This window comes from Anser cygnoides, chromosome 3 (assembly GCF_040182565.1).
Source record: "Anser cygnoides isolate HZ-2024a breed goose chromosome 3, Taihu_goose_T2T_genome, whole genome shotgun sequence".
Taxonomy (NCBI): domain Eukaryota; kingdom Metazoa; phylum Chordata; class Aves; order Anseriformes; family Anatidae; genus Anser; species Anser cygnoides.
Window position 1 is genome coordinate 33,504,444 of NC_089875.1, and position 23,435 is coordinate 33,527,878.

Consider the following 23,435-nt stretch of genomic DNA (forward strand, 5'->3'; position numbering starts at 1 on the left):
CCTTTGGAGGGTGGTGGGACAATGGAACAGCTGGGGATCCAGTCAGGGCACTGGAGATCTGGTGGGAGTTTCCGTAGGCAAGCAAGGGATCAACTTGCTGCTGGTCTGCGCTCAGGAGCATTCCTGCAGCTCACAGGCAGGATAAGGAAATGTCAGTGCTGTGCCCAGCAGAGTTTCTCTTCTTGCAGCCCTCTTTTTTTTTTTCTGACTGGACTGTTTAATTTCTAGGTGTTTTACCAGCTGGCAAACAAGTCAGTCTGTCTGTGGGCCCTAGAAGACAGGGTGCTTGATTTCTCCTCCAAGCTGCTTGTTTCGTTTCTGTGCACAACCCCCCCCCCCCCCCCCCCAAATGCTTAAGAACATTAAGTAGCAACCAGACAAGAAATGGCTTTTTAAGTGTGATGCTTTGAACACTCAGCCTGGCTGGATCGCCTCTCCTGAGTGTGGCTCTGTGGCTCATTGGGTTTTGCAGCAAGATTTAGAGATACAGCACAGACTTTGAAGCTGGTACAGTAGGAAGTGGGCTGGGAAAGATAGTCTCTTTTATGGTCATTGTGAGACACACTTGTTTTTTCATTTCCTAACCAAAGCTGGATGCTCCCAGCACAGTATAATTCAGGTGCAGGCTCTGACTGCCACTGCATCTGGAACCCCAAATGGTTTGAAGGCAACCTACTTTGTGTTAAGTCATCTGTACAAATCCCCCTCAGGCACGAGTTAGGCAGTGATGCAGAGTTCATGCCACGGTAGTGTTGTGTGTGTAACATCTATCACTTGATACCTATCCAACAAAACGTTTCTGATTGATTTTGCTCTGCAGCGTGATGCTCTGCAGTTGGGTGGATCTGTGTAAGCAAGTTTCTTGAACACTGTGGAAAACTGATGAGCTGCTGCAGGCACTGGAGTTGGGGCTGGGGGAGTTAGTGATGATCTGGTTGCTCTGATACTTCAGTAAAGCACACAATATCCTCTTCAGTTTTAAATCAAATGAAGATCTCAGAAGCAGCTGTTGCAGTCACTGGGGGATGTACCTGCTATTCATGACATCTCACGTGATTTTGTTGCTGGCATTTTTCTAAAAGAAACCAAATTATAGAGATGCTTCAAGGAAGTGACATTGATTAAGCAAAAAGTTATTTTAAGACCATGCAAATCATCTGGCTGAGCTTTGTGAAAGGGAACTCTGTTTCTGGATATGCAAGCAGCCAGAGATGTAAAGAGATAGTTTTGGCCAAGTTTCATGCTCTGTGATTGTTTTCCTCGTCTCTGTGATTTCTGTGTGCTTCCCATCAAAAAAAAAATTATATTCTTCCCTTTTTGCTCGAGAGTGCTGTGAAGTGTTGTATAGGGTTAGGCATGGTCACTTTGCATATCTCAGAAGTGACTGTGTTTCTGTTGTGTGTGGATTGATGTTTGTATTTTAATCATGATGAAGAGTCAGGCATTTTGCTGCTGAAATATATATTCTCTGCTGCAAATTTAGGCCAAGAGTCCAGCAAGCAGACCTTTTTTAGGTGTACGTGGTTTGGACTGCAGCACTGGTACATGGGGATCAAGAGAGTCTCAGCGGTGATCAGTCTTGCTTGGAGCTGTAATCCTTAGTGTCAGCATGTGGGGAGGGCTTCCTGGAGGCTTTTGCTTTAGGACAGCCTTTTGGTAAAGCAGAGTCACTCAGGCAGCACGCCGTGTTGGAAGAGTCAACAGGAGGAGCTTCAGGAGAGAAGCCCTGGGCTCACAGGAGGCCGTGTGCTGAAGGCAGTGCTGGAGAGGTGAAGGAAGGCTCAGAGCAAGGAGCAGGAGGAAATCTGGGAACACGGACGTGCTTTGCTCCTTGCAGCTATTCCTGGGGGCTTCTGTGTCGCCAGCCTCCCTCTTTGCTCTGGGAGTAACCCTAGGTAGGCTAGGCTGTGCCGGGCACCTTCAGCTGGGAGAGGGTCTGGAGGGGGATGAGGCGCAGATGGGTTCCCCAAGCAGCCAGGGGACATGTTCAGATAGTGGTGGTGGCACGGGCACCCCAGGGCAGGCTGCTCGAAGGCATCAGGTGTTTGAGCTCCTTTACACCCGTCGGCTGCCATCTCCTCTCCCTCTGCCAGCGTGCTGGTCTTAACTGCCTGTAGGTATGGGCGGTCTTTCTTCAGCCATTAATACACTATTGATCCACAGCCCTCCTGACAGTGTTAATGGACACTGATTGTGTATTATTATTTCCATAATCAGCCTCAAGCTGGAGTGAGTTTTCTTTTTCAAATGGCCCATCGATATCATGCCCAGCATTGTGGGCTGGAGCTGGCCTGGTTAATTTGTTTAGTTGAAATTTTCAGCAGGGCCTGTGGTCTTCATCTGCAGTGGAGCAATCAATGAGACCAGCTGAATAGTGACAGACCACACAACGAGGCAGCTGCCATCCCTTCCCAGAGCAGGCATAAGCAGGATGTTTTGTCTGACTGTCAGGACATGGCCTCTGCAGACCCTTCCCATCCTACTAGACCTTCCTCGCTCCTGCTGATTGTTGCCGGTGTCTCTTCCCTTTATTTGTGCCCGGCTTCCCTTTGTGCCCTCCTAAGGGGACACGACCTCTTTTTCAAAGGTCTTCGTGTTTGTGTCCGCCTCCTCTTCAAGCAGAGTGTTGCACGTTGTATGAACAAGATGGATAAAACATTAAAGCAGTGACTTCAAAGTCTGATATGCTCCCTGGGTGCTTTGCACTGCAGCGTCTGTAACTAACAGTGCCATAGGGCAGTGCCACCCATGGGCAAGCTGTTACTGAGAGTGGCCATGCAGCAACAAAAGTCACGTACAGATTTCACTGATGATGTTCTTATTCAACCATATCTGCTCCATAAATGCAGTGTGTTTTTCCCCTTTCTGGGAACTCCCTTTGAGTTGAGTACTTTGTGTCACTTGATCAGGGCAGGAAAGGGGAGGGAAGGGGACCAGCAGGGTTTTTGAGGTTTCAGCAGCAGGTTAGCAATCAGTGCCCCCTGCCATGTTCCTATGTAGCTGAGGGATATAAGTCCAGGGAGTCTGTGAACAGGGGCAGGGAAGAAACCTAGCTTCTTTGCCTAGCATACTTGCAGAAGAGTCTGACATTAAAATTACACCAGGGATGCAAGAGGGCATCACGTGGCAGAGCTCAGCCACGGCTTCCCTTTCTGCACCCAGCAGGAGGGCAGCACTGGGGGAGGATGTAGTGTCCCAGTGAGCATGACCATGGAGGTCCTACGCCAGCAGCTTTGGAGATGAATGCTCTTCATCGTTGAGGCTGTATGCAGGACACGTGCAGGTGGTAAATGTGGCAGTGTAGTTGATACAGTGCTATAAAAGGGATGAGTGGTTGTCCTGGTGGCTGCTGGCCATGACGGAGGGAGTGTGTGCAGGGGGACCAGGCACACCAACCAGCCCCTCTGGTGTGCCTGGGGGGCTGTGTGCTGCTGAGTGTTCAGAGGTTTTCTTCTGAGTTGCAGACAGGGCTGGAGACATATATCTGGAATAGATAATAAACTGTTAGAGCCCTAAGGATGCTGTTCCCTTCTTGTCTATCTCTGCTCCCCATCTCCTGCCCCCATCTCGCTCTGTCCTCCTTGAGCTATAGATTTTCACTTGGCTCCTGGCAATGCAGTATCCATCTCCCACCACCCTCTCTGTGAAGGAGTTCTCATCATTGTCATCACAGAGATGGGATCTCAGGTTCAAAAAGATGAAGTGGCTAGATGTGTGAACCAAATGCACATTACTCAGTCCTCTCAAAAAAAAACCAAAAAAAACACCTCCTTTTCTGCCTTTTAATGATATTAGCAACCTCTAAGCACCAGGAGTGTCATAAACTTTCCAGATTATGGTAATAATAACATCGTATAGTACATTGCATTGGGAATAAAATTATTTTACCCATTCCAATTTCCTTTTGTTTTAATGTGTAAATATATCAGGTGGAAAGCATAGTAGGAAATCTCCGTGCAGATGCCAAATGTATTGCAAGTCAGCCCTTTCCAGAGGAAAGGCTTAATGGAGCAGGTTCAGAGCCTGAATTTTGCATGGCAAAGTGTCTGCCTTTAAAAAGTTGGTTGGATCAGTTTCACTGGTGTGCTTTGGTGCTGGGAGACTTCCATAAATTGATCTCTCACCTGGAAGTGGAATGGAAGTGATGATGCATCTATCCATGGAAATGATGGGAAAAAGGGCAGGGAACAATGTGGCCCTTCTTACTCCCCAGAAGTCTCCAGAGGTCGGTCTTGTCCGTCTCCTTTGGGGCTTGCCAGCCTGAGGAGATTGGTTCTGCTCCACAGAGCTTAGCGGGGCAGGCTATATCTGTGCAAGGCTCACTACTTGTGAAGCACCGCTGAGAACGGCTGAGATTACTGCTCCATCTCCAGCACCTGGCCTCATGCTCCAGCCTTTCTTTTTCCTCCCAAGGGCCTTCTGTGAAACAGGTGACTCTGACAGGCATGGTCCTGCCATCCTGTTGTCCTGGCAATGTGCAAACTGTCTGCATCCTGAAATCCTCCAGGAAACCTGTGATGATGTCAAACAATAATGTATTCTTTCTGTTCAAGCACATTAAAAGTGCAATTAATCCTCACGATCTCTCTGCTCATTCATAGCATGGAATGAGGTGACTTTCCCAGCCTCTGCATTCTGTGGCAGGCTAAGCTTAGAACTGAAGCCTTCCAGAGTCTCATCCTGTAATTTAAAGCAATCCCTCAGGAGCTGTATTGGTCCCTTGCTCAGCCCCCACACCTCCACCAATGTCAGTTTTCTCAACCTCCTATTCAATCTCCCTGAATGCTTTTCTCTCCAAGACAACCCCAGGCTTTCTGGGCTCGCTTTTGAGAGATTTAGATTCATATGAGGTTTAAAACACGTCAAAACAATTGTTGGTCTTGCTGGGGACCTGATGCTGTGATTGCAAGAGAGATGTTACAGCTTGAACAGTAGGGATTCACTTAAAGTGACGTCCCTTTCCACTAAATATAGCTGAAGGTATTACTGATGGTAACACAGGCAAGTTAAGGCACCTACAAACAAAGCTGGAACATACACAGCCTTGCTTCTGAGCTTCATGACAGCCCAGTGGACCCATGGGGGATTTGGGAGAGAAGAACAAAACTGTGATGCGGGTCTTATTTCTAACATTGTCATTTTGCTATAAGCTAGTGCCATATAATGCTTTGTACTGCAGAATAAGGATTACTTTAAATAATATTTCTATCAAATTCAGGCAACAATGATGGTGGCAAAGTATTTTAGCACCCAAGTAGCTAGACAAAAGCTCTCTTGTCCCATAACACTGTACTTAATTGTTTTGCTGTCGAAATTCCCCATGTATGAATGCCTTTAGACAGGTGGCGGACAAGGGTTACAGAAGACAGGTGAATGTATGGCAGCAGCATGGCCAAAGGCAGAAGCATACAAGTTGAAAGACTTAAGGCTAGAGAAATTGTGCACTATATGGGGTACAGCGAAGCAACTCAAGGAAACATTTATCTGAGAGCTAGAGCTGCAGATAAATATTCTAATTCTCCATGGGGTGGCTGGCAATTAGTTTTTGCAGCAAGGTTACATTTGCAAAGGGAGAACAGAGCCACCAGCCGGCAAATGCAGCCCAGAGAAAGTGTAGAGAGATTTCAAGAGCTTTGCTGCTGCGGGGTGTCAGGATCCCACTGAAAAATGGGTAGCACAGGTCACAGGGAGAATATGCTCCAGGATAGGAAAGGACAGGATGCCTTCTTTCATCATAGAGCAGGGAGTCTTCAACATCACAGACTGGGTCGTGGCATTGTGAATGATTCTCTGCGGTGCGTGTGTGTTATGGCATGTCTGCAGAGGACTAATCTGAGGGCTGAAGCAGCATGATGAGACTGTCTTTTGGATTAAGGTGTATTGGCAAATGTTACATGGGCATCTGGATTGCTCCTCTGCTATTTTTCACTTGACATGCAATCATGATGTCTTTTCCTGATAAGTCACTGTATTACTTAATAAGTGTATACATACGCACATGTATACCTGCACATATACAGGTTTCTGATTTCTTCTTTCTTCTGTTTTAACAAGGATCTTCTGCCATCGAGGCAGGGAAGGTCACTCACCTGCTAAGTGGTTTCAGTATTGCATGGTGTCCAAGTGATGGTAGGCATGTTCCTGTGAGCCCTGAAGATGGGAAAAGCTGAGGGATTTGTCTATGCTTGTGCCATCATATTAATTGAATAAATGTGTTGCTTCACTTAGTCCTAGTTAGGATAGCAAAAGGACAAAATGATTTTGCCAACAAAGTGGCACTAAGCTGGAAGGAAGAGGTGCAAAAAGGAGTAACTTGCTGTCTGAGCAGTGCTGCTGCCAGCGTGCTGGGTTCTCGTGGCAGGCTGGAAAATCCCAGCAGCAAGAGCAGCATGCTCCCCACTAGCCCTGGGGCTGTTCTTGTGTCCCTGCTGCTCAGGGAGCAGTGCAATGCAGTGACACCAGCTTGTAGAGGCCGACCTCAAAGGCGGATCTTCTCTGCTGCCCAAGCCCAGCCTGCCCTTGGTCTGTGCTGCTGGTGGATGAAACCAGCATAAATTTGAGCACTTCCATTTCCCAGCTGGGTGGGTTTAAGGCATTTTGGTCATGCCTGTCGCAGAGCGAAAATGTGTTTTCAAAAAAAAAAAAAAAGTAGTTTTGAAGTTCAGCTAACCTTTTTGAAAAAGTGGGTGCTCAGTTCAGCTTTAACAGGCTGTGGAAAAAGCAGTGCTTGTTTCAGAAGGCTCATGAAGGCTCTTTGCTTTAAAGCCTTTGATCGTCTCCTCAGTGGCTGGTTCGTTTGCATTGTATTTCACTAATGGGAACTAGAGCTGCAGCTCGGGAGTCACCTGGAAGCGCTGTAGCAAGACGGGGAAGTGCATCCCAGGGGGACTGTCACTGAGTTACTGGTTCTTAGACACATTCGTGGGTTTCTCTGTTCCTTGAAGTGTGACTGGAGTTTTCCCCTCGAACAAGCACGGGTGTCCCATCGGGCTGCGCAGTCACCTTCAATACATCTCAGCCGCTTTGGTGATCACACAGGCGCTTTCGGAGTAGGGAGCCGAGGCCTGCTCGTGCACGCCGCCGGGGCTGCTTTATTTGATCCTCTTCTCCTACAGCTTCTCTCTCCCTGCTGCTGGTCAGGGCTACAGTGGGACATAGGTGCTGTTTGTTATGCCCCCCTGCATGGTAAATCATGGCTGTCAGGCCTGTTTTAGACATAGAGCAGATGTGATTTGGCCAGGTCCCTGCTTTAACCGCTTGCGTATGTGTGTTTCTGGGCGAGGTGAGAGCAGGAAGGCCTTGGTCCTCAAGCCTGTGCAGGACACTATGCAGGCCTTAGGAAAGCTCCACATGCATTCAGTGCCTAGAGCTACTAATCCCAACAGCACCAAAGGATTTAAAGTAAGAGTTGATACCAGCCCCTCAGGAGACGGGGAAGATCTCTCAGTGCTCCATTTCCTGAGGCATTTGTGTCCCGTGCATAGCACTGTCTGACTCTTCCCCTCTGTGGTTCAAAGAGGTGGCTCCTCCACCCTGCTATGGGAACAGCCACCATGGGCGGTGGGTCAAGGGGCTGGGGTGCTGCTTGTTTCCCTCTTTACCTCTTCTTTGTTCCCCGCAGCTCCTGCTCAGGCCCAAATCATCCATGCTGGGCAGGCGTGCGTGGTGAAGGAGGACAACATCAGCGAGCGAGTTTACACAATTCGGGAGGGGGACACACTGGTCCTGCAGTGTCTGGTCACAGGACACCCCCGGCCACAGGTAAGTTTTCAGCCTGGCCTGTCAGCAGGGTGCCCAGCTTCATCATACATGTTGGAGTCAATTAGGGATGCCCTATAACACAAGTTCTGTTTAAAGTATGAAGAGGCCAGCCGTGCTTTCAAGGAATATGTCCAAAGAATTTTGCAGGAGCCTAGCCAGAACTTCTAGTGGTCTTCAGTATGTGAAGGACCAGAGCATGGGTTGGCCTGCTCCAGGACAGAGCATTGTAGGAGTGGCAGCTGGTGTGTCCTGGGAGGCTGGATGTAACAGAATACAGTCAAGGGAGCCAAGTATGATATATGCACCTTCTCGGCCCCCTTCCCCAATCCTGACAGTCCAAGACATTTGTGCTGAGAAGCCATACATCTGCATACACCAATCAACCCCTCCATGGACTTTCTTGTGAAGAGAGGCCTGGCTAGAGGAGTTGACAAAAGAGAGGGAGAGAGACTTAGCCAGCAAGATTCGAAATGGATTATCCATCAAAGCATATCCTAGAAACAATTAAAAAAATATATATAAACCAGGTCAGCAAGAACGATCAGGCTAGGCTTGTGGCAGTGATGGCTAGATGATAGCTATGTACATCAGAAAGGAGGAAGATGGTAGGGCTGGCCCTGCCTAAGGATGTTGAACACGTGGGAAGGTACTGGCAGGGTGTGGGGATTTGAGCCTGAGTAGTCAGAGAGATTTCTGGAGCAGAGCCTGATGCAGACAGCATGCTAGTGGGCAACACTGCGGCTTGTCATTGCCCAGAAACACAAAGGAAAACACTGGAGTGTAGAACCAGGCGTGACCAGGGAGGCTGGGACCTGTGTACATAAAACATGGCACGTGTCCTATTTCTGCCCTCCCTCCTCATGGATAGATTTCTTCCACAGTTAAGCTCTTTTCCTAACCTTTGTTTAATCTTTTCTTTTCCCTTCTATCAACCAGTCATTAAAGCATGAAAATGTGGCCAAAATACTTAAATGAGATTGAAATTGAAAAGATTAAAGAGCTGGCTGAAGTGTCCTTGCAAACATGAGACTCTGAGAGTCCTGGGGCCCTCAGACAATTTCATAATAAGCCTACAAAGACTAAATAAATCCATGGTCATTAGCTCCAAAAATCTGCTCAACCTGGTGCTCTGGGACTGGGATTTAGACACCCCTGCTCTTTCTAGAGCAACAGCATCAATCAGGTGGTGGCAGTGAGCTTTAAGCAAAGCTTGAGGTATGGGGTCAAGGTATCTGGTCTTTCTCATCTATGGCCAAAGTTGAATGAAAATCCATCTCCTTTCTGTTGGCAGAACCTGCTGGATCTCAGCCCCAGAATGTAGATGGCACAACTGTGGGAGACCATCAGAATCACCAGCCTTTAGAAGGCAGGTTTTTGACATAGGGCCCCAATGGTCTGAGAAAAGCCAACTCTCTCTTCCATTGTCTGGGTTGCAGAAAATGAGAGCAAGCTTGTACTTCAGCTGCTTGGGCTGTACCTCATTACAGATGTAAGAATTATCCTTCAGTCTTTAGGAGTGCTGTCCTCTTGCCACTGTTCACCGTGAAATACCATGCCACTATGTTGCCCCCGCCAGCCAGGACCTTAAGACACACAACATACGGCCAAAAATGCAAGACAGTCTGTAATCTGAAAGGATTTTTTTCCCCTTTTCTTTTCCTGTAGCTTCCAAATCAAAGTAAAAGTTTGTGTACTGCAGAAGAATGACTTTAAAAAAAATAACATACATGGGGTCCCCTGTGGGAAGGAGGCTAGAGCCAGATAGTAACAGTGGTTTCAACTCTTGGAAAAGCAAACAACAGAAATAACCTTGCTGTCCAGAGAAAGATGAAAGGGTGCTGACTGCAATAAAAGCCCTGTAGGTGTGAGCTGATGTCTGCTGTAGCTTCATGGCCTGCTAGCCACATGGGATCCAGAGGCTTAATGCTGAAAGTCCTGTGCTGTGCATGTGGTGGTATTAAACTAAGCAAGTTGCTGGGGTTTGCTGGACCAGAGTAGGAGTGGTGAATGTGCAGTGTGTGTCTGGGTGAACTGAAGGGTTACCCCAGGTGTTAGGACATGGGGGTTGGCAACAGGTGAGAATCAGCAGCTGGTCTACTGAGACATACTGAGACCAGCAGCTGAAATTTGGTAAGGTCTGGCGGAGATGTAGGGACCCCTTTTGTGATTGACTGGGGAGGAAAAGGAGAAAAGTGATTGCACCCATTCTCTGGGATCTCTGGCTTGTGCCACTGACAGTTTGTGTTTCCATCATTCTTCTTGTGCAGGTGAGATGGACCAAAACCGCTGGCAGCGCATCGGACAAATTCCAAGAGACGTCAGTGCTTAACGAGACCCTGCGGATTGAGAAGATCCAAAGGCTGCAGGGGGGCCGCTATTACTGTAAAGCAGAAAATGGGGTTGGGGTCCCAGCCATCAAGTCCATTCGAGTAGATGTGCAGTGTAAGTCGTTTAGTGGCAACCCAGACCTTCCCACAGTTCTACTGCGTGTCTCTGCTTTGCTGCGTGGCCAGTAGGGAGCTGCATTGCCCTAGGACCATGCGCATCTCATTCAGGAGCAAAGGGACTACTGTGGTGTCCCCAGGGTCTGTTTTCCCTAGGAGAACAGGACCTTATGGGAAAAAGATGGCTCTGCCTGTCCACGTGGACCACTCTTATCTAGGTGCTGTGATGTCTGTCACTGCCAGGGGTACCTAGCACTTGTGTGGGATGTGGCGTTGTAGATGGCTTCTGCTTTCTTTGTCTTCATTTTGAATAAGCCTTGGTTTGCTTCTTGGAATCAGTAGTGCCTCAGGTGCCTGGAGCACTCCTGAAACCAGTGCCATTGCTAAATGCAGTGTGGTGGAAACAGAGCAAAAGATTCTGCGATGCACCTGAGAAAGCTGTGTTGTGAAGGGGTAAAACGTGAGGGAAGCTGTTGAGGACCTCTCGGTTTCAGCAGTGACTCAACATTCCTCTGGCTGCTTGCAATGCCTGTCTGTCTTGTGTCCTGGAGATGCCACCTTGCACCCCAAGATGTGAAGGTTTCTCATGCTGACTTAATGTTTATTTTTGGGCTGTTGCGATCAAAAGAGAAGGAAATTAGACTTTTTCCATGCCCCCTGATAGGAGGAATTGGAGATTTAAAGTCTAGGCAACTTTCAAGATTTGGCCTCTAGGGGAATATTATCATTCTTCTCATTGTCCTTGGCTCTCCGCTATTCCAGTTTCTTCCAGCCCTGTTAACACGAAATCCCTCTTCTCACTCACATCATCTGAGAAGGCCTAGCCAGCAATAGGTTGATGCTTAAAAATATATATACATACAAATTATTACAAATTACAATAGCTGGAACTCTCCTATCCATGAGCCCATCACCCCCTGTTCCCAAAGTCCTTCTAGGAAGACAGTCCTCTGTGCTGAGGTGCAGTGTACAATAGCCTTCTGTAATGAAAAGAACTTGTTTTTGTCAGTCCTCAGCATGACTCCTTGCCAGGGCCTGTGTCTCTAGGAACAGAACTGTGGCATGATAGTCTCTCTTCATGGCCTGCAGGCATTCCCTTTACTTCTGGAGTGCAGACTGGAGCTAGAGTGATGTAGCATCCCGTGGTCCCTCGTGCAGCTCTGACCTGTAGAACTATGGGGCTAATGGGGTGGCCAAGGGCTTTCTCATACTAACATCTACTCTGCAGATGGACTTGGTAACACACCTCTGTTCTGCTCACTTGGTTTTTGGGGAGGAGAGTTTATTTTCTGCTGGCATTTGCAGTAAGTACAAGGGAACACATAGGAACAGCCACAGTTTTTGTTGAACGCTCACCCAGGCAACCTTCATCTGAATGAACCAGAATCTGAAAACAAACCCCTCTTTTCCCTACATCCTGATTTGTCGTTAGAGGTAAGTAATCACTCTCATGTGGACCTTGGTGTCCTTGACAGCCAGTGCTAGTCCTCACTCATTCTTTTAGTATTAGACAGCCAGATTGTGTGAAGAGCATCATTGGTGCCAAGAGGATACAGAAGCACTAACCTGTGTAGCAAGTTATTCCTGTGCCCCAAATGTATGTTGAGTGAGGCTTTAAAGTATTGGCTAGGCACTGGCAGAGAGACAGCCGTCGTGTGGAGTATTTCCATGTGGGAGAGAGGGAAAGGAAAGAGAAAGAAAGAATGGATGTTTACAAGTTTATATTGCGCATGAAACATCCCATGTGATCATCTCCATGAGCAGCCTTGGGCCAAATTTATCATTTGTGCAGCTCACTGACATCAGTGGCATTACTCGTACATCAAGGACATGTATACCGTCGTAGGTCTTATTTTAGCTTTTCTCAGGAGGACTAGGCTTAGAGCTGACTGCTATTAAAGAAGGCTGAAAGATTTGAAGGGGGAAAGGTTTAGCAAGAAAAAGGAAGATATTTTCTGTGTGAGGAGTAGCTGGGAGTCAGCAGAACTGAATGGAGAGTATCTTCTTTGATGGGAGAGGGAAGTGTTTTGCCTTGCATCCTGCTGAGAAATGGGGCCTCAGAGGGATGATAGCTACAGACTTGCTCCTGTAAAGTGTGAACAAATAAAGGGGGATTAAGGAATAAAGAAGGGGCAAAGAGCAAAGACTGTGTCCAAAGACCTGGTCCAAGAGAATCTGATGTAAAATTCAGAAATTCAGTCATCTTATGGACACATAGAGCACTTTATGGAGAGGGGCCATTTTCCTCCACCTTTGTATGTTTTCTACACTTTTTTTCCTATTTTTCTTTTTTTTTTTCCTCCTTTCTTGTCGACATTCAGTTAACAGCTCTTCTCGTCTCTCTGAGCTATGATATGGTCAAGCCAACAAATCTTGGGTCCCATTACAAGTTCTGTCTACCAAGCATACAGCTCATTAAAATATGCAAATCCACCACTTAACACTTGTGATTCAGCACAGAACATACGTTATTTGGATGACACGTTAACAGGAACTCATCCCTGCTCCCCCACTTCCTTCCTGGGAGCCAGACTTCCAAACTTGCAAATCTCTAGAATAAAATATCTTGAAAATTAGGTGACATGAGAGAGCTGGAGGTGATAGGCACGTGTCTTCATCCTCTCTGCTATCGTGTGCAGAAGACAGTGCTGGCAGCACACGGGCATACTGGATGCATGTGCCTCAGTTTTCTTGCAGTCGAAGATGGGGTCATAAGGCTGCTGAAAGCACAGAATTGCTTCACTGAGCTCAACAGACACTTTACAAGATATGTTTAAGGGCATGGGGGCAGATTTCATTTTTAGAGAGCTAGTTGGTTCCATCTTGCCAAGTGGGATCTTTATATTTAACCCTAATCAATCTCAAAGTAGTTCTGGAAGGAGGAAGATCCACCTCCTCTGAGGTTCTCCCTGTGTTTCCTTGATGTTCCAACAGTGGTGCCTGGTGCAAAAGCCCCAGAAAATGATCTCTTTTTAAGCAGGAGGGCAGCCCCTGGGGAGCAGTGTGCCCTGGGTAGAGGGAGAAAGTATGCTCCCTGCAGAGCTATTGCCTGCCTCCTTGCAAGTGAAGTTATTGATAACCAGTGATCTGATCACGAAGGGCTAGTGTCTGGTGCAGGTATGGTGAAGGAAGGAGTATTTTCTGTAAAGGGAGAAAGGAATCTGATCAGTTTAGGGCTGGGTGGTAGGGATATATTGAGTAGAAGCTTCTGAAGAGGGAGAGTCAGTGCAGACCTGGAAAGGTGTAAATACACAGAGGATACTTTAATAGGAAAAGCAAAGGAAATTGTGCACACCTGTCACTGTGTTTTGCATCTCATGTTCCCGTGGCACCCCACCAGACTTGCTCCTGTCTAGGACCTTGATCTTGACCTGGTTTCTGCTCTCACCCCCTTAACTTGAAGGTTTGTCATGTCTTTTGTGTCGGCATCTCACAGCCATGGGCTTAGCCCCATGATTTCAGGAGAGCACTGAGAACTGGAAATTGGGAGCAGAGGAAATGAGGATGGAGTAGAGTTTCACTGAAGTGTAGAATGGTGATTTTGGGTGTGGGATGCCTCTGAGGAGGGTGATACAGCCCACTTGTCAGAGAGGTGTGTGGCAGGCAACCAGTTTACTGGAGGATCACATGGGATCTGTCAACCAGAGGGTGCTTTCTATTTTCTGAATGTTGTGTGGTGAGCGGGAGAATTTTGGCTTCTCCTGTCTGTTCCCTTTAGATATTGTTTGTGTTACCTGCCCTCAGATCAGCTCTGAACTCAGCAGTTGTCCTTGGCCAAATGTGTGGGAGCTTCCCCTCTCCCCTATGGCCCCTGGAGCTTCATCCACTCTGCAGGCTGTACAGGCAGACCAAGCTTCACTAACAACTGCTGCGGCCCTCCTTGCCTTCCTTCCAGATCTAGATGAACCTGTTCTCACCGTTCACCAGACCATCAGCGATGTACGTGGCAGCTTCTACCAGGAGAAGACTGTCTTCCTCCGTTGCACCGTCAACTCCAACCCTCCAGCTCGCTTCATATGGAAACGGGGAGCTGAGACGCTTTCCCACAGTCAGGACAATGGCGTGGACATCTATGAACCCCTCTACACACAGGTGAAAAAAAGCAAACCTCCACCAGCTTGTGAGGAGCATCATGGTGTGATATGGTGCCCTCTGCAGTGGATGGTGTTTCTCTCTGCATGTGGGTTATGGTGCTGGGGAGAGGGTGGTGGGCACCGGAAGGAGCACTAGCTCCAGAAGCTCTGGTAGTACCTTTTTCTCTATGCAGGTTCTCAGGGGGAAAGAGCAGCAGGAGGAAGCACGACAGCCTAGAAGTCCCTGGCTTGCCATCCCTTCCCCTTCTGGCATGCTCCCTGAGAGCAGACCACAGTTTCCCTAATGAATTTACATGACTGTTGGGTGGCTGAGACTGTTCTCAAAAAAAAAACAACCTCCTCTACCCCTCAGTGTTATTTTTTTACTTAAACAAGCACCCAAGCTCTATAAACAAGGGAAAGTGCTTCATATTTAGCAGTGTGAGCCCATGTCAGGAATTGCTGTGAGCTTGCTGAGGCAAATGATGAAGAGTTTTTCCTAATGGCTACAAGCAACAGATGCAGCCATGCCGCCTGGGCACTTTCTGACTGTCGTCCTGGGGCAAAGTGTCATGCTACATCCTCTCTGCTTCCCCTGCTCACCTGTGCTGGACTTGCCCCCGCACAGCTGTGTTACCCCTCTGAATGCCACTTCCTTCACAGTCACTAGCCTGACAAAGCAGTGGGTGATTGAAGGGATTTTTCTTTTGCCAAGGCACCTTGGGCATGTTATCCTAAGCCATGCTATAACCCTGAGTATCCTTCAGATGTCAACCAGCCCTAGTGCTTTTGCAAGACCGCTAGGCAGCGTGAGGAGGGGAGGGCAGCTCCCGCGGGTGCCTGTTTCATCCCACACACCATTCTGCTCTCCAGTGCTCCCAAAGCTGGGCCATAAGCACATTGTGGCTGAGTTTGATTTCTGAGCGGTGCCCCAGGCAACTTTTCAGTTAATGCAGTCGTGTTCATGTTTTATTGAAATGCGCCATCTCTGCAGGTCGTGGAAATGGGCAGCCGAATGGAAACTTGTAGTGGGATTAGGACAGAGTACAGAGATGCTGGTTTGCAGCAAATTTGCAGAAATACTTTAGGTCACTGCTGCTCTTTGGACCTCAAGAGAGCTTTGCCTTGTCCAGTGCTATGTGGCATCGAAGCAGGACATCCCTGGCCTCAGAGGAAGCCACCATGGGCACTTCCAGCTTTCATTAAGCTCACTGTGATTAACAGGAGCCATTGCTTAATGAGGGGATATCCGAGGACTTGAGATGTTTTCTCAAGCTAAATAAAGCATCCGGCAGAAATTCACTGTGGTGCCTCATTAACATGTAAATGACCCTGCATCCTGCAGCTCCTGTCAGGCAATGCTCCTGCCAGAATGGGTCATCCCCACCTCTGGGGTGGGTGTTAGGACAGCCGTGCTCACTCAGGCATGCCCTTATGATCCTCCTGCTCGCACCATTGTAAATCTTTGAGTTTGGGTTGAGAAGAGTTGAAGTTAGGCAAAACACACCTCTACAGCAAACCTTGTCAGAGCTCAAATTAGTTATGTTTAACAAAGCACCCTTCATAGGGGTACTGTGGTCTGAGAGTCAGGCCAGATAAACTGGTATCTGTGTCAGGTTTGGTTAGGCCTTCACAATAAAAAGGACAAGAAGACTTTGCTGTTTAAGCTTCTCAAAACTTATTTACGCTGAAGGTTTATACACATTTACCCAACATTTGCTAATCAATAAAATGGATACATATGACTGTGTAAGTCACCAGCTGACGTGCACATTGTAAATGCCATTATTTGTGTGGTGTAGCAACAAATCTCGGGGGACAGGACTTCCATGGGGTTATTGGTCTCCTAGGTATTTATCTTTCTAATTTACTCAGTTCGGATCCTTGTTCTCCACCTATTAGCATGCCTGAGCTCATCGCCCAGTCCCTTGAGGTTGTCTCAAGAGGATTTGTCGTGCTGACACCTTCTCACATTTACAGGCAATTACGGAATGGTTTCTCCAAAAGAGATTTAGACAAACACAAGGAGAACAGCAGCGACAAGCTGTCGTGGGAAGACATATGAGTTGCAGGGTGTGCAAACCACAGGATGCATCTCAGAGCTTTCCGCATTCCATAAATAAAAATTTACAGAACACATCTATTGTTAATTTAACAACTTTATTCTGTTTCTACAACGTGCCAGTAACTGATGGAGTGCTAGCGAGTGATTTTTGTGTTTGTTTGTTTGTTACCATAGTATGAGAAAAGGCTATCAAAGTCAGTGCAGACACTCTGGATTTATGCCAGCATAAATGAGATTAGAATCTGGAGAAAGGAGATCAGAAAGGTTGGGGAGGGTTATCTGAATATTTTTCTGAATTATCTTTTTTTTTTTTTCCTGCAGTGCAATTTTTTAAAGCTTAACTGTTAAGCATGTCATATTTAGGCCAGCATCTGCTCCCGTTTACTTTGGTTTTGCAATGTTGAGACCTCACTGACTTCATTTGGGCTCCTACTGACATCTCGGCATGAGATCAGGGCCTGTTCTTGGATGTTCAAGTCTTTTTGAGTTCTGCAAGATGATTCTGACAGCAGTTGACAAGAAATTATGCCTAGACCCATTCAGCGCTGCTTTCAGGTTATATGGCAGTCGGTTGCTGGGTGTTTTGAGAAATCCTGGAGGTGGAGCTATCACTGCAAACCCTTCGTGTCTCCTTTGTACAGAGCTGGAAGGGCTTGGAGCCTGCACAGCTCCCTGGGGTTTCAGTGGTTGTTGCTGGTAGCCTTTGGGCCAGGTGATGGACTCGCAATGATGAGCTGAGCTTTGTACACCTGTGTCTTTCCCTCCCTCTTTCCTCCCAACTCTCAGGGTGAAACCAAAGTCCTGAAGCTGAAGAACCTGCGGCCCCAGGATTACGCCAGCTACACGTGCCAGGTGTCCGTCCGCAATGTCTGCAGCATCCCCGACAAGTCCATCACCTTCCAGCTCACAAACACCACAGGTAATGTAATGGTCTGCTGAGCAGCCATTGCCTCTCCAGGCCTACAGCGATGAGAGGACCACCTCAAGTTCACATGTGTGGCTGCTAGGGTTGTAAATCCTTAATGCAGAAGTTTTGTGGCCAAGAATACTTCAATTTCCTCTCGCTGGTGCCTTGGCCAGGCCTGCTCTGTGATCACTGAAGCAGACTACCTGTAGGTGTTGAAGTACAATGTAGTTTTTAATCCAGATGCTGTTTTATTTATTTATAATTCTAAGTGACTTTAAAAATAGATTTGATGCAGTCTGGAGCAGGGCAGATGCTGCAGAAGTCCTTACAAATAATTCATTCACATGTGATTCTGGCCTGGTTTGCAAGGCTGCGCTCAGAGCACCTCCCAGCCCAGGGGTCCTGCTGGTGCCAATGTTTCTGGAAAGCAAATATCTCCATTGCCTTCCCAATAATTAAATCTTACAACTACACACATGCTGATATCCACGCTGGCACTGCCTGAGTGTGCCTTCAGTTGTGAACAAAATCAATTTGGTGCCTATTGCTTGACTTGCAATTACCCACCGATAGCCAAAATCACATACCAAACACTTGCAAGGACCTGACTGCAAACTGTCCATTTAACGTGAAAAAAAAAATAAAGCATGACAAAGTCCCCACATATGTCAAATATTTTCAAATAGTAAGTAAATGTCAGGAAATCGCTTCCGGCTCTGGGGTATTCCATGATCAGAAAGAAAGGCAATGTAGTTGTTTGAATTATTCACCTCTCTCTAATGTAGCACAAAGCAGTTTGTATCCCTGGTGTCATCTTTGTGCAGTGGAAACAGAACTCTTTTGATGTTGCCAACTGTTGATGGGATATTGTTGATACTGTATAAATTATGTTTATTGATCTGACTGAGCCCAGGGTGCTGAACAATAGTTGCTTCATTTTATGTGGAAAGGAGAAAAATAATAAGCTTAAGAAAGTGAAATATAGCTAATGTTGGGAAAAAAAATTCTTCCTGTGGTAAGATCCCTGTGAACACATCTCAGGCAGCTCACATCGCTGCCTGAGTTTCTCTCAGGAGGAGACTGTAGAGAATGCAGGAATATTCCCTTTAAAAACCTGTGCTTGAGGTGTAGAAAGGGATCTCAGGCAGCTGCTCTTTCTTGGTGTGGCTTTACATTTGAAGAATTAAAAAAATAAAAATAAAAAATCTCTCCATGCCCTGTTCCCCCTGACAGCCCAAGCACATGGAAAGTATCCTTCATTTCGATCCAATCCCTTTACTGAGTGAACAGGGAAAAAGTATTTTCAAGTTGTTGCCAGATCAGAAGCCAGCATATGGCTGACTTCACACCAACTTCTTAGGGTACTTACCAAAGCTCTGAACCTGGCCCATGTAGCACATACATCTAGTTCTTCTTTCGTGTTATTTAGCTGTAAATGCATATTTATACACAGTTACAGTGGAGCCTGACACCACAAGCTCAAAGGGACTATGGAATATGTGTTCCTAGTAAATTGTATTAAAAGCTTCCCACAAAAATGAAGCTGGTGTTGCTCTGAAAGGAGGGTTTGTGTTAAATAACAGGAGCATATTTAACATGAAATATTATCTGGCTCACTTACCCTGTATGTAGAGTTGTGCATAGACAAGAAAATATTTAAAGAAAAATCTTAATTCTCTCCTTTTTTTTTTCCTTTTTTTTTCTGTTTGCATAGATTTCTTCTTTGCCTCTTGTGCTCATGCATTAGCAACCTCCATAGCCTCAGCTGTGCCCAGCATGCTGAGCAGCTTCGCTCAGGATGCCTTCGCCTTTGTAACTGAGGAGGGCCCAAAGGGCACCGAGGTGCATGGAAATTGATCTCTTAAATATTTATAGACCCAGCCACAATGGACCTTGAGAGGAGCCGGTGGGTCGTGGCGTGTCAGGCCAAGGGAATCTGCTCCTCCCAGTTTGTTTTCTCTTCCTTAGGTGGCTCACTTGGACTCCTCTGGCAGGGGCCTTCAGAGAGACCACAGTCTCCAGCGTGGAGATGTGCTTCTCCCCAGCTCAGTGTCAGCAGCTTGGCCCTTGCAGCAGGCAAACAATGCTTAGCCTGCAGCCTTGGTGGGAAGGAGGTTTTCCCTGCTCCTGCTCTGTCCCGCTGCCCTTGTGTGGCTCTGGAGCAGCAGGCTGGGTCCCGCAGAACCGCGGGGCTGGCTCAGCACCCGGCTGTCATCGCCTGCTCCGACAAGGCTGGGCTGATGTTTTCCCCTTCCTTGATTTCTGCAAAATTAAGCAGCCCAGCTGGTTAATTTTCCTGCAGTTTTACTGCAGCAAATTGGACTTCAAAGGGAATTGAAAGCGACTCTTTGTTTTTAATGGTCCCCTTGCTTCTCGGCAGACTCCGCCAGCAGGTTTTCTGAGCCAAGAACAAAAGGAATTGCCACAGGTTACAAATAAATGAGATTCATCTCCTGCATAACAATGTCTGCGGCATGTTAACCTCTGTCTGCTGACAGGAGTGGGAGTGGGAGCCTGTGCCGGCTGCCACAGCCAGGGCTCGGTTTTGGGACACGCTTTGGGAGCTCGCTGCTTCAAGCCAAGCGGGTGGCTGCTTTGCAGTTTGCCTGCCTCTCCTCTTGCATGCACACACAGCCTGCCCTGAGGCAGTGCTTGCCCAACCTGTCACTTTTCTTCCATTTTCCCTTGCCCAGAACGTGTCACTGCTCAGCAAGATGAGTGTTGGTCAGATATGTGCACATCAAACAACACAAGACCCTGAAATCTTAACCAAAGCCTGCAGGAACTCTGGTTCCTGCTCCCCAACTCTGACATCCTCTCTCTCAACATAAGCTGGTCTCAGCCTTTCTATAGCTCTGAAGGGGATGTGAGGATGTCCCCAGGCAAGATGCTGCATCTATCAGCTTGTCTGTGCCTTTATCTGAGACTCGTTCAGTGTTAGAGGGCAGGAGCAGCTATTGGTATCAGCTCCCATTAGTCACAGAAGCGTCCTGCTCAACCACAACCTGTTGAGCTGCTGTATCCCCGGGCTTCACCACGTCTCATGAAACCAGCCGGCACCCAGAAAGGGAGCACAGCTCTCTGTGTTGCTGCTTAGTGAGCATTAAACTTTGGACGCTGTTTCCAAGAGTCCAGCAGATAAGCCTGTCAAAGGCTCTGTGTTCAGGCCGTGGCCTCTCTGAATTCAAGGGCTCCAACCACAGGCCCCAAAATGGCCAGTGGAGGTGGCAGAGGAGTTGTCTTCATCCGTAGGCACAAGCTGGCTACATCTGGCGCAAATACCACATGCCATGACCAGGGAGAGGACACTGGGTTTGATGCACCAAAACAATATTCCAGCATAGAGGTAGTTGTGCAGCTAAATTATGGTGTGGGTACTGAGCAAAGAGCATTCCTTGTCTTGTTTGTACGGGCTGTAATTCAGAGATCCAACACCAATCCAGCACAGCTCATTAACACAGGGTCCAGGGAGAGGAGAGGTAGAAATAATGATGCTGTTAAATCAGGCTTCATGAATATGGAACAATGTCTTATTTTGCATTATTATGGCTGTTACTTAAAACATACTCCCCGCCTTTGTGCTGGGGACCGCTACTTTCTCAGCACTGTCTGGATGGAGCAAGCGATGTTGCTGACAAGGGCTTTAAAAGGCTTGTCATGGGATGAAATGGAGAATACAAAGGGAGGTGGTTTTTTGGATCAGTTCATGGAGGGGGATGTAGTGAGAAGGGTGCAGAAATAAAACAAGCCAAAGCCACGTACTAGGTTATTCAAAGGGAAGGTTGTCTAGACATTTTGAATCATTCCCAGTTGTTCAGTTGTGCATGAAAGAGCATCCCCGGGACTTGGTCTATAGTCCACAGGTCTATAGAATATTGTATTTGACACCCGTGGAGTGGGTGTGGAGTTGCTCTTCATGGTCTGTTATGGTGCAGACTGGTTCTGGTCCTCTGTGTAAGGCTCTTAGGCTGAAGGCTTTGATGAACAAATCCCGGGAAGTATGAAGCTGTGCACAGATGAGTGGGTGAGTCCTTTTCAAGCTCAGCAGTGTCTCTTGGACCTCTTCCAGCCCCACCTGCTCTGAAACTGTCGGTCAATGAGACGTTGGTGGTCAACCCCGGTGACAACATCACTATGCAGTGCTCTCTGACAGGCGGTGACCCACAGCCAGAGGTGGTTTGGTCTCACTCTCCCGGCCCAATGCCTCCCAACAGCCTTGTGCAAGGAGGTAACCTCACCATCTGGAGGATCCGTGTGGAGGACTCAGGCTACTACAACTGCACAGCCATCAACAACGTGGGGAACCCAGCCAAGAAGACAGTGAACCTGCTGGTGCGGTGTAAGTTGCTCTTTCTCTCGTAGCGTGGGTTTTCTGGGTGAAGGGGCCAGCCTTGCATTTTTCCTGACTGTTCTTGTACAGCTGAGGGTGAGTGCAATGCTTAGCAGAGATTAGTATTCTGGAGAAGCTGTCATGCAATCTTCTCTGCTCCCAGGTCGGCAGCTGTGCTAGTGCTGTTGCAGCCTCATCCCAGGCTATAGTACTGTTCTGGGCTAGAAGTGATCCCAGCCCACCAGCTGTGAGCCCTGGGGATCTCTTGCACAAGCATAGCTGGGGAAGGTCTCAGGACACGTTTTGCACAGAGATGTTGCCCTCCAGAGCAACAAAGGGCTGTTATCTTGTGCCATGTGAGACACTTTGCTGTCCCTAAATAGTTTTGCACCTGTGTTCGTCCCAGCCATGAAGAATGCCACGTTCCAAATCACCCCTGATGTGATCAAAGAGAGTGAGACCATCCAGTTAGGGCAGGACTTGAAACTCTCATGCCACGTGGATGCTGTCCCCCAGGAGAAGGTTGTCTACTCCTGGTACAAGAATGGGAAGCCAGCCAGGTTCTCAGACCGGTTGCTCATCACCAGGAATGACCCCGAGCTCCCACCAGTGACCTGCAGCTTGGAGATAATCGACCTGAGGTTCAGTGACTACGGCACCTACCTGTGTGTGGCCACCTTCCAGGGAGCACCCATTCCTGACCTCAGCGTGGAGGTGAACATCTCCTCAGAGACAGGTGAGCCCCTCTGTGGCAGCTGGGGACCTTAGGGGAGCTGTTGGCATCACCAGCTCTCCCCAAACCCAATCCCACAGGTTTAGAATGTGACTGCTCAAAGAACCCACCAAATTCTGAAGGAAGAAAGCAGAGGTGTTATTTCAGTAAATTTCAAAGGTCCTTTTGCTTAGAAGGGAATAAAAGAGAAATAAAGTTCTTTGCTTTCTTTGGCATTGCTTATGAGGAATATCCCTTTCTTTCAGAGCTGTGGCCAGAAGACTGGTACCATCAGTCATAGCAAATTCTGTGAAGAACTTTAATGTTCACTGGATTGCAATTTCAGTCTGTCTTGGGCACTCTCTGCAGAAGTCCATATGTTATAAATGCCTCCTCCCTGTAAATCGAGGGTCAAAACTTGGTGAGGACAGCACTAAGCTGTAGGTGTGTTTGTGAGTCACTGTGGGGACTAAAATTCAGGGTCTTAGGGCTGTCTTTTGGCTTCTGGAGAAGTTGGTGGGTCCAGCTCTGCCCTCTAATACATCCGTGCCACAATGAGGGTATGACACAAAGCAGCATTGGGCTAGTTATCTGGTAAGGGCTCCTGGGGGCAATGAGCTGCCCATGGAGTTTGTCCTGAACCTTCATGGGAAGTTTGTCCTCAGTCCTTGGTTGTGCTGAACCCATTATTCAGGCTGGTCCCAGGGTTGTTTCTGGACCTTGCTTGCTTCAGCACCCCAGCAGAAAGTGCTGTTGTACTGTTTTGAGGATTCAGGACCCCTCTGTCTCTCAGCAGAAATGCTGGGACCGGTCTGTTCCCAGAGGGACTGCACCCACATTCAGCAGGAGCCTGAAGGCTGAGCCACGGACCTGACAAATGTCAGTGGTGGTGCTTCCTCTGCTAGCAACCCCTCAGTCCTGGTGCAAAGCTGGGTCTCCCAACCTCGTGTGGCTGCTGCCGCTGGGAGCAACCCTTTTTGCCCAAGATCACTAGATGGCAGAGTGCAGTTGTGTTTAAGACTACAAGGCTAGGAGGCAGCAAAGGGCTGGGAGCCCCTGGATGATCCCACCAAAGAGCTGGGCAGTGTCTGTTGGTGCAGGTATTGGCCCAGGAGCCAGCTGGCCACTGGCACTGGCAGCTGC

The 23,435-nt window shown here is 47.9% G+C and overlaps 1 protein-coding gene across 4 annotated transcripts in view; it reads left to right on the forward strand.

Moving 5' to 3' along the window:
• MDGA1 (MAM domain containing glycosylphosphatidylinositol anchor 1) overlaps positions 1–23,435 on the forward strand; it is a 144,131-nt gene that overhangs the window by 39,872 nt on the left and 80,824 nt on the right. For all 4 annotated transcript variants that reach the window (XM_013171032.3, XM_013171031.3, XM_066993836.1 and 1 more), the window contains exons 2-7: positions 7,622–7,761; positions 10,029–10,203; positions 14,101–14,297; positions 17,130–17,262; positions 21,320–21,589; positions 21,987–22,316. In XM_013171032.3, coding sequence (XP_013026486.2) covers positions 7,622–7,761; positions 10,029–10,203; positions 14,101–14,297; positions 17,130–17,262; positions 21,320–21,589; positions 21,987–22,316 — 1,245 coding nt within the window. The remainder of the gene's footprint in view (positions 1–7,621; positions 7,762–10,028; positions 10,204–14,100; positions 14,298–17,129; positions 17,263–21,319; positions 21,590–21,986; positions 22,317–23,435) is intronic.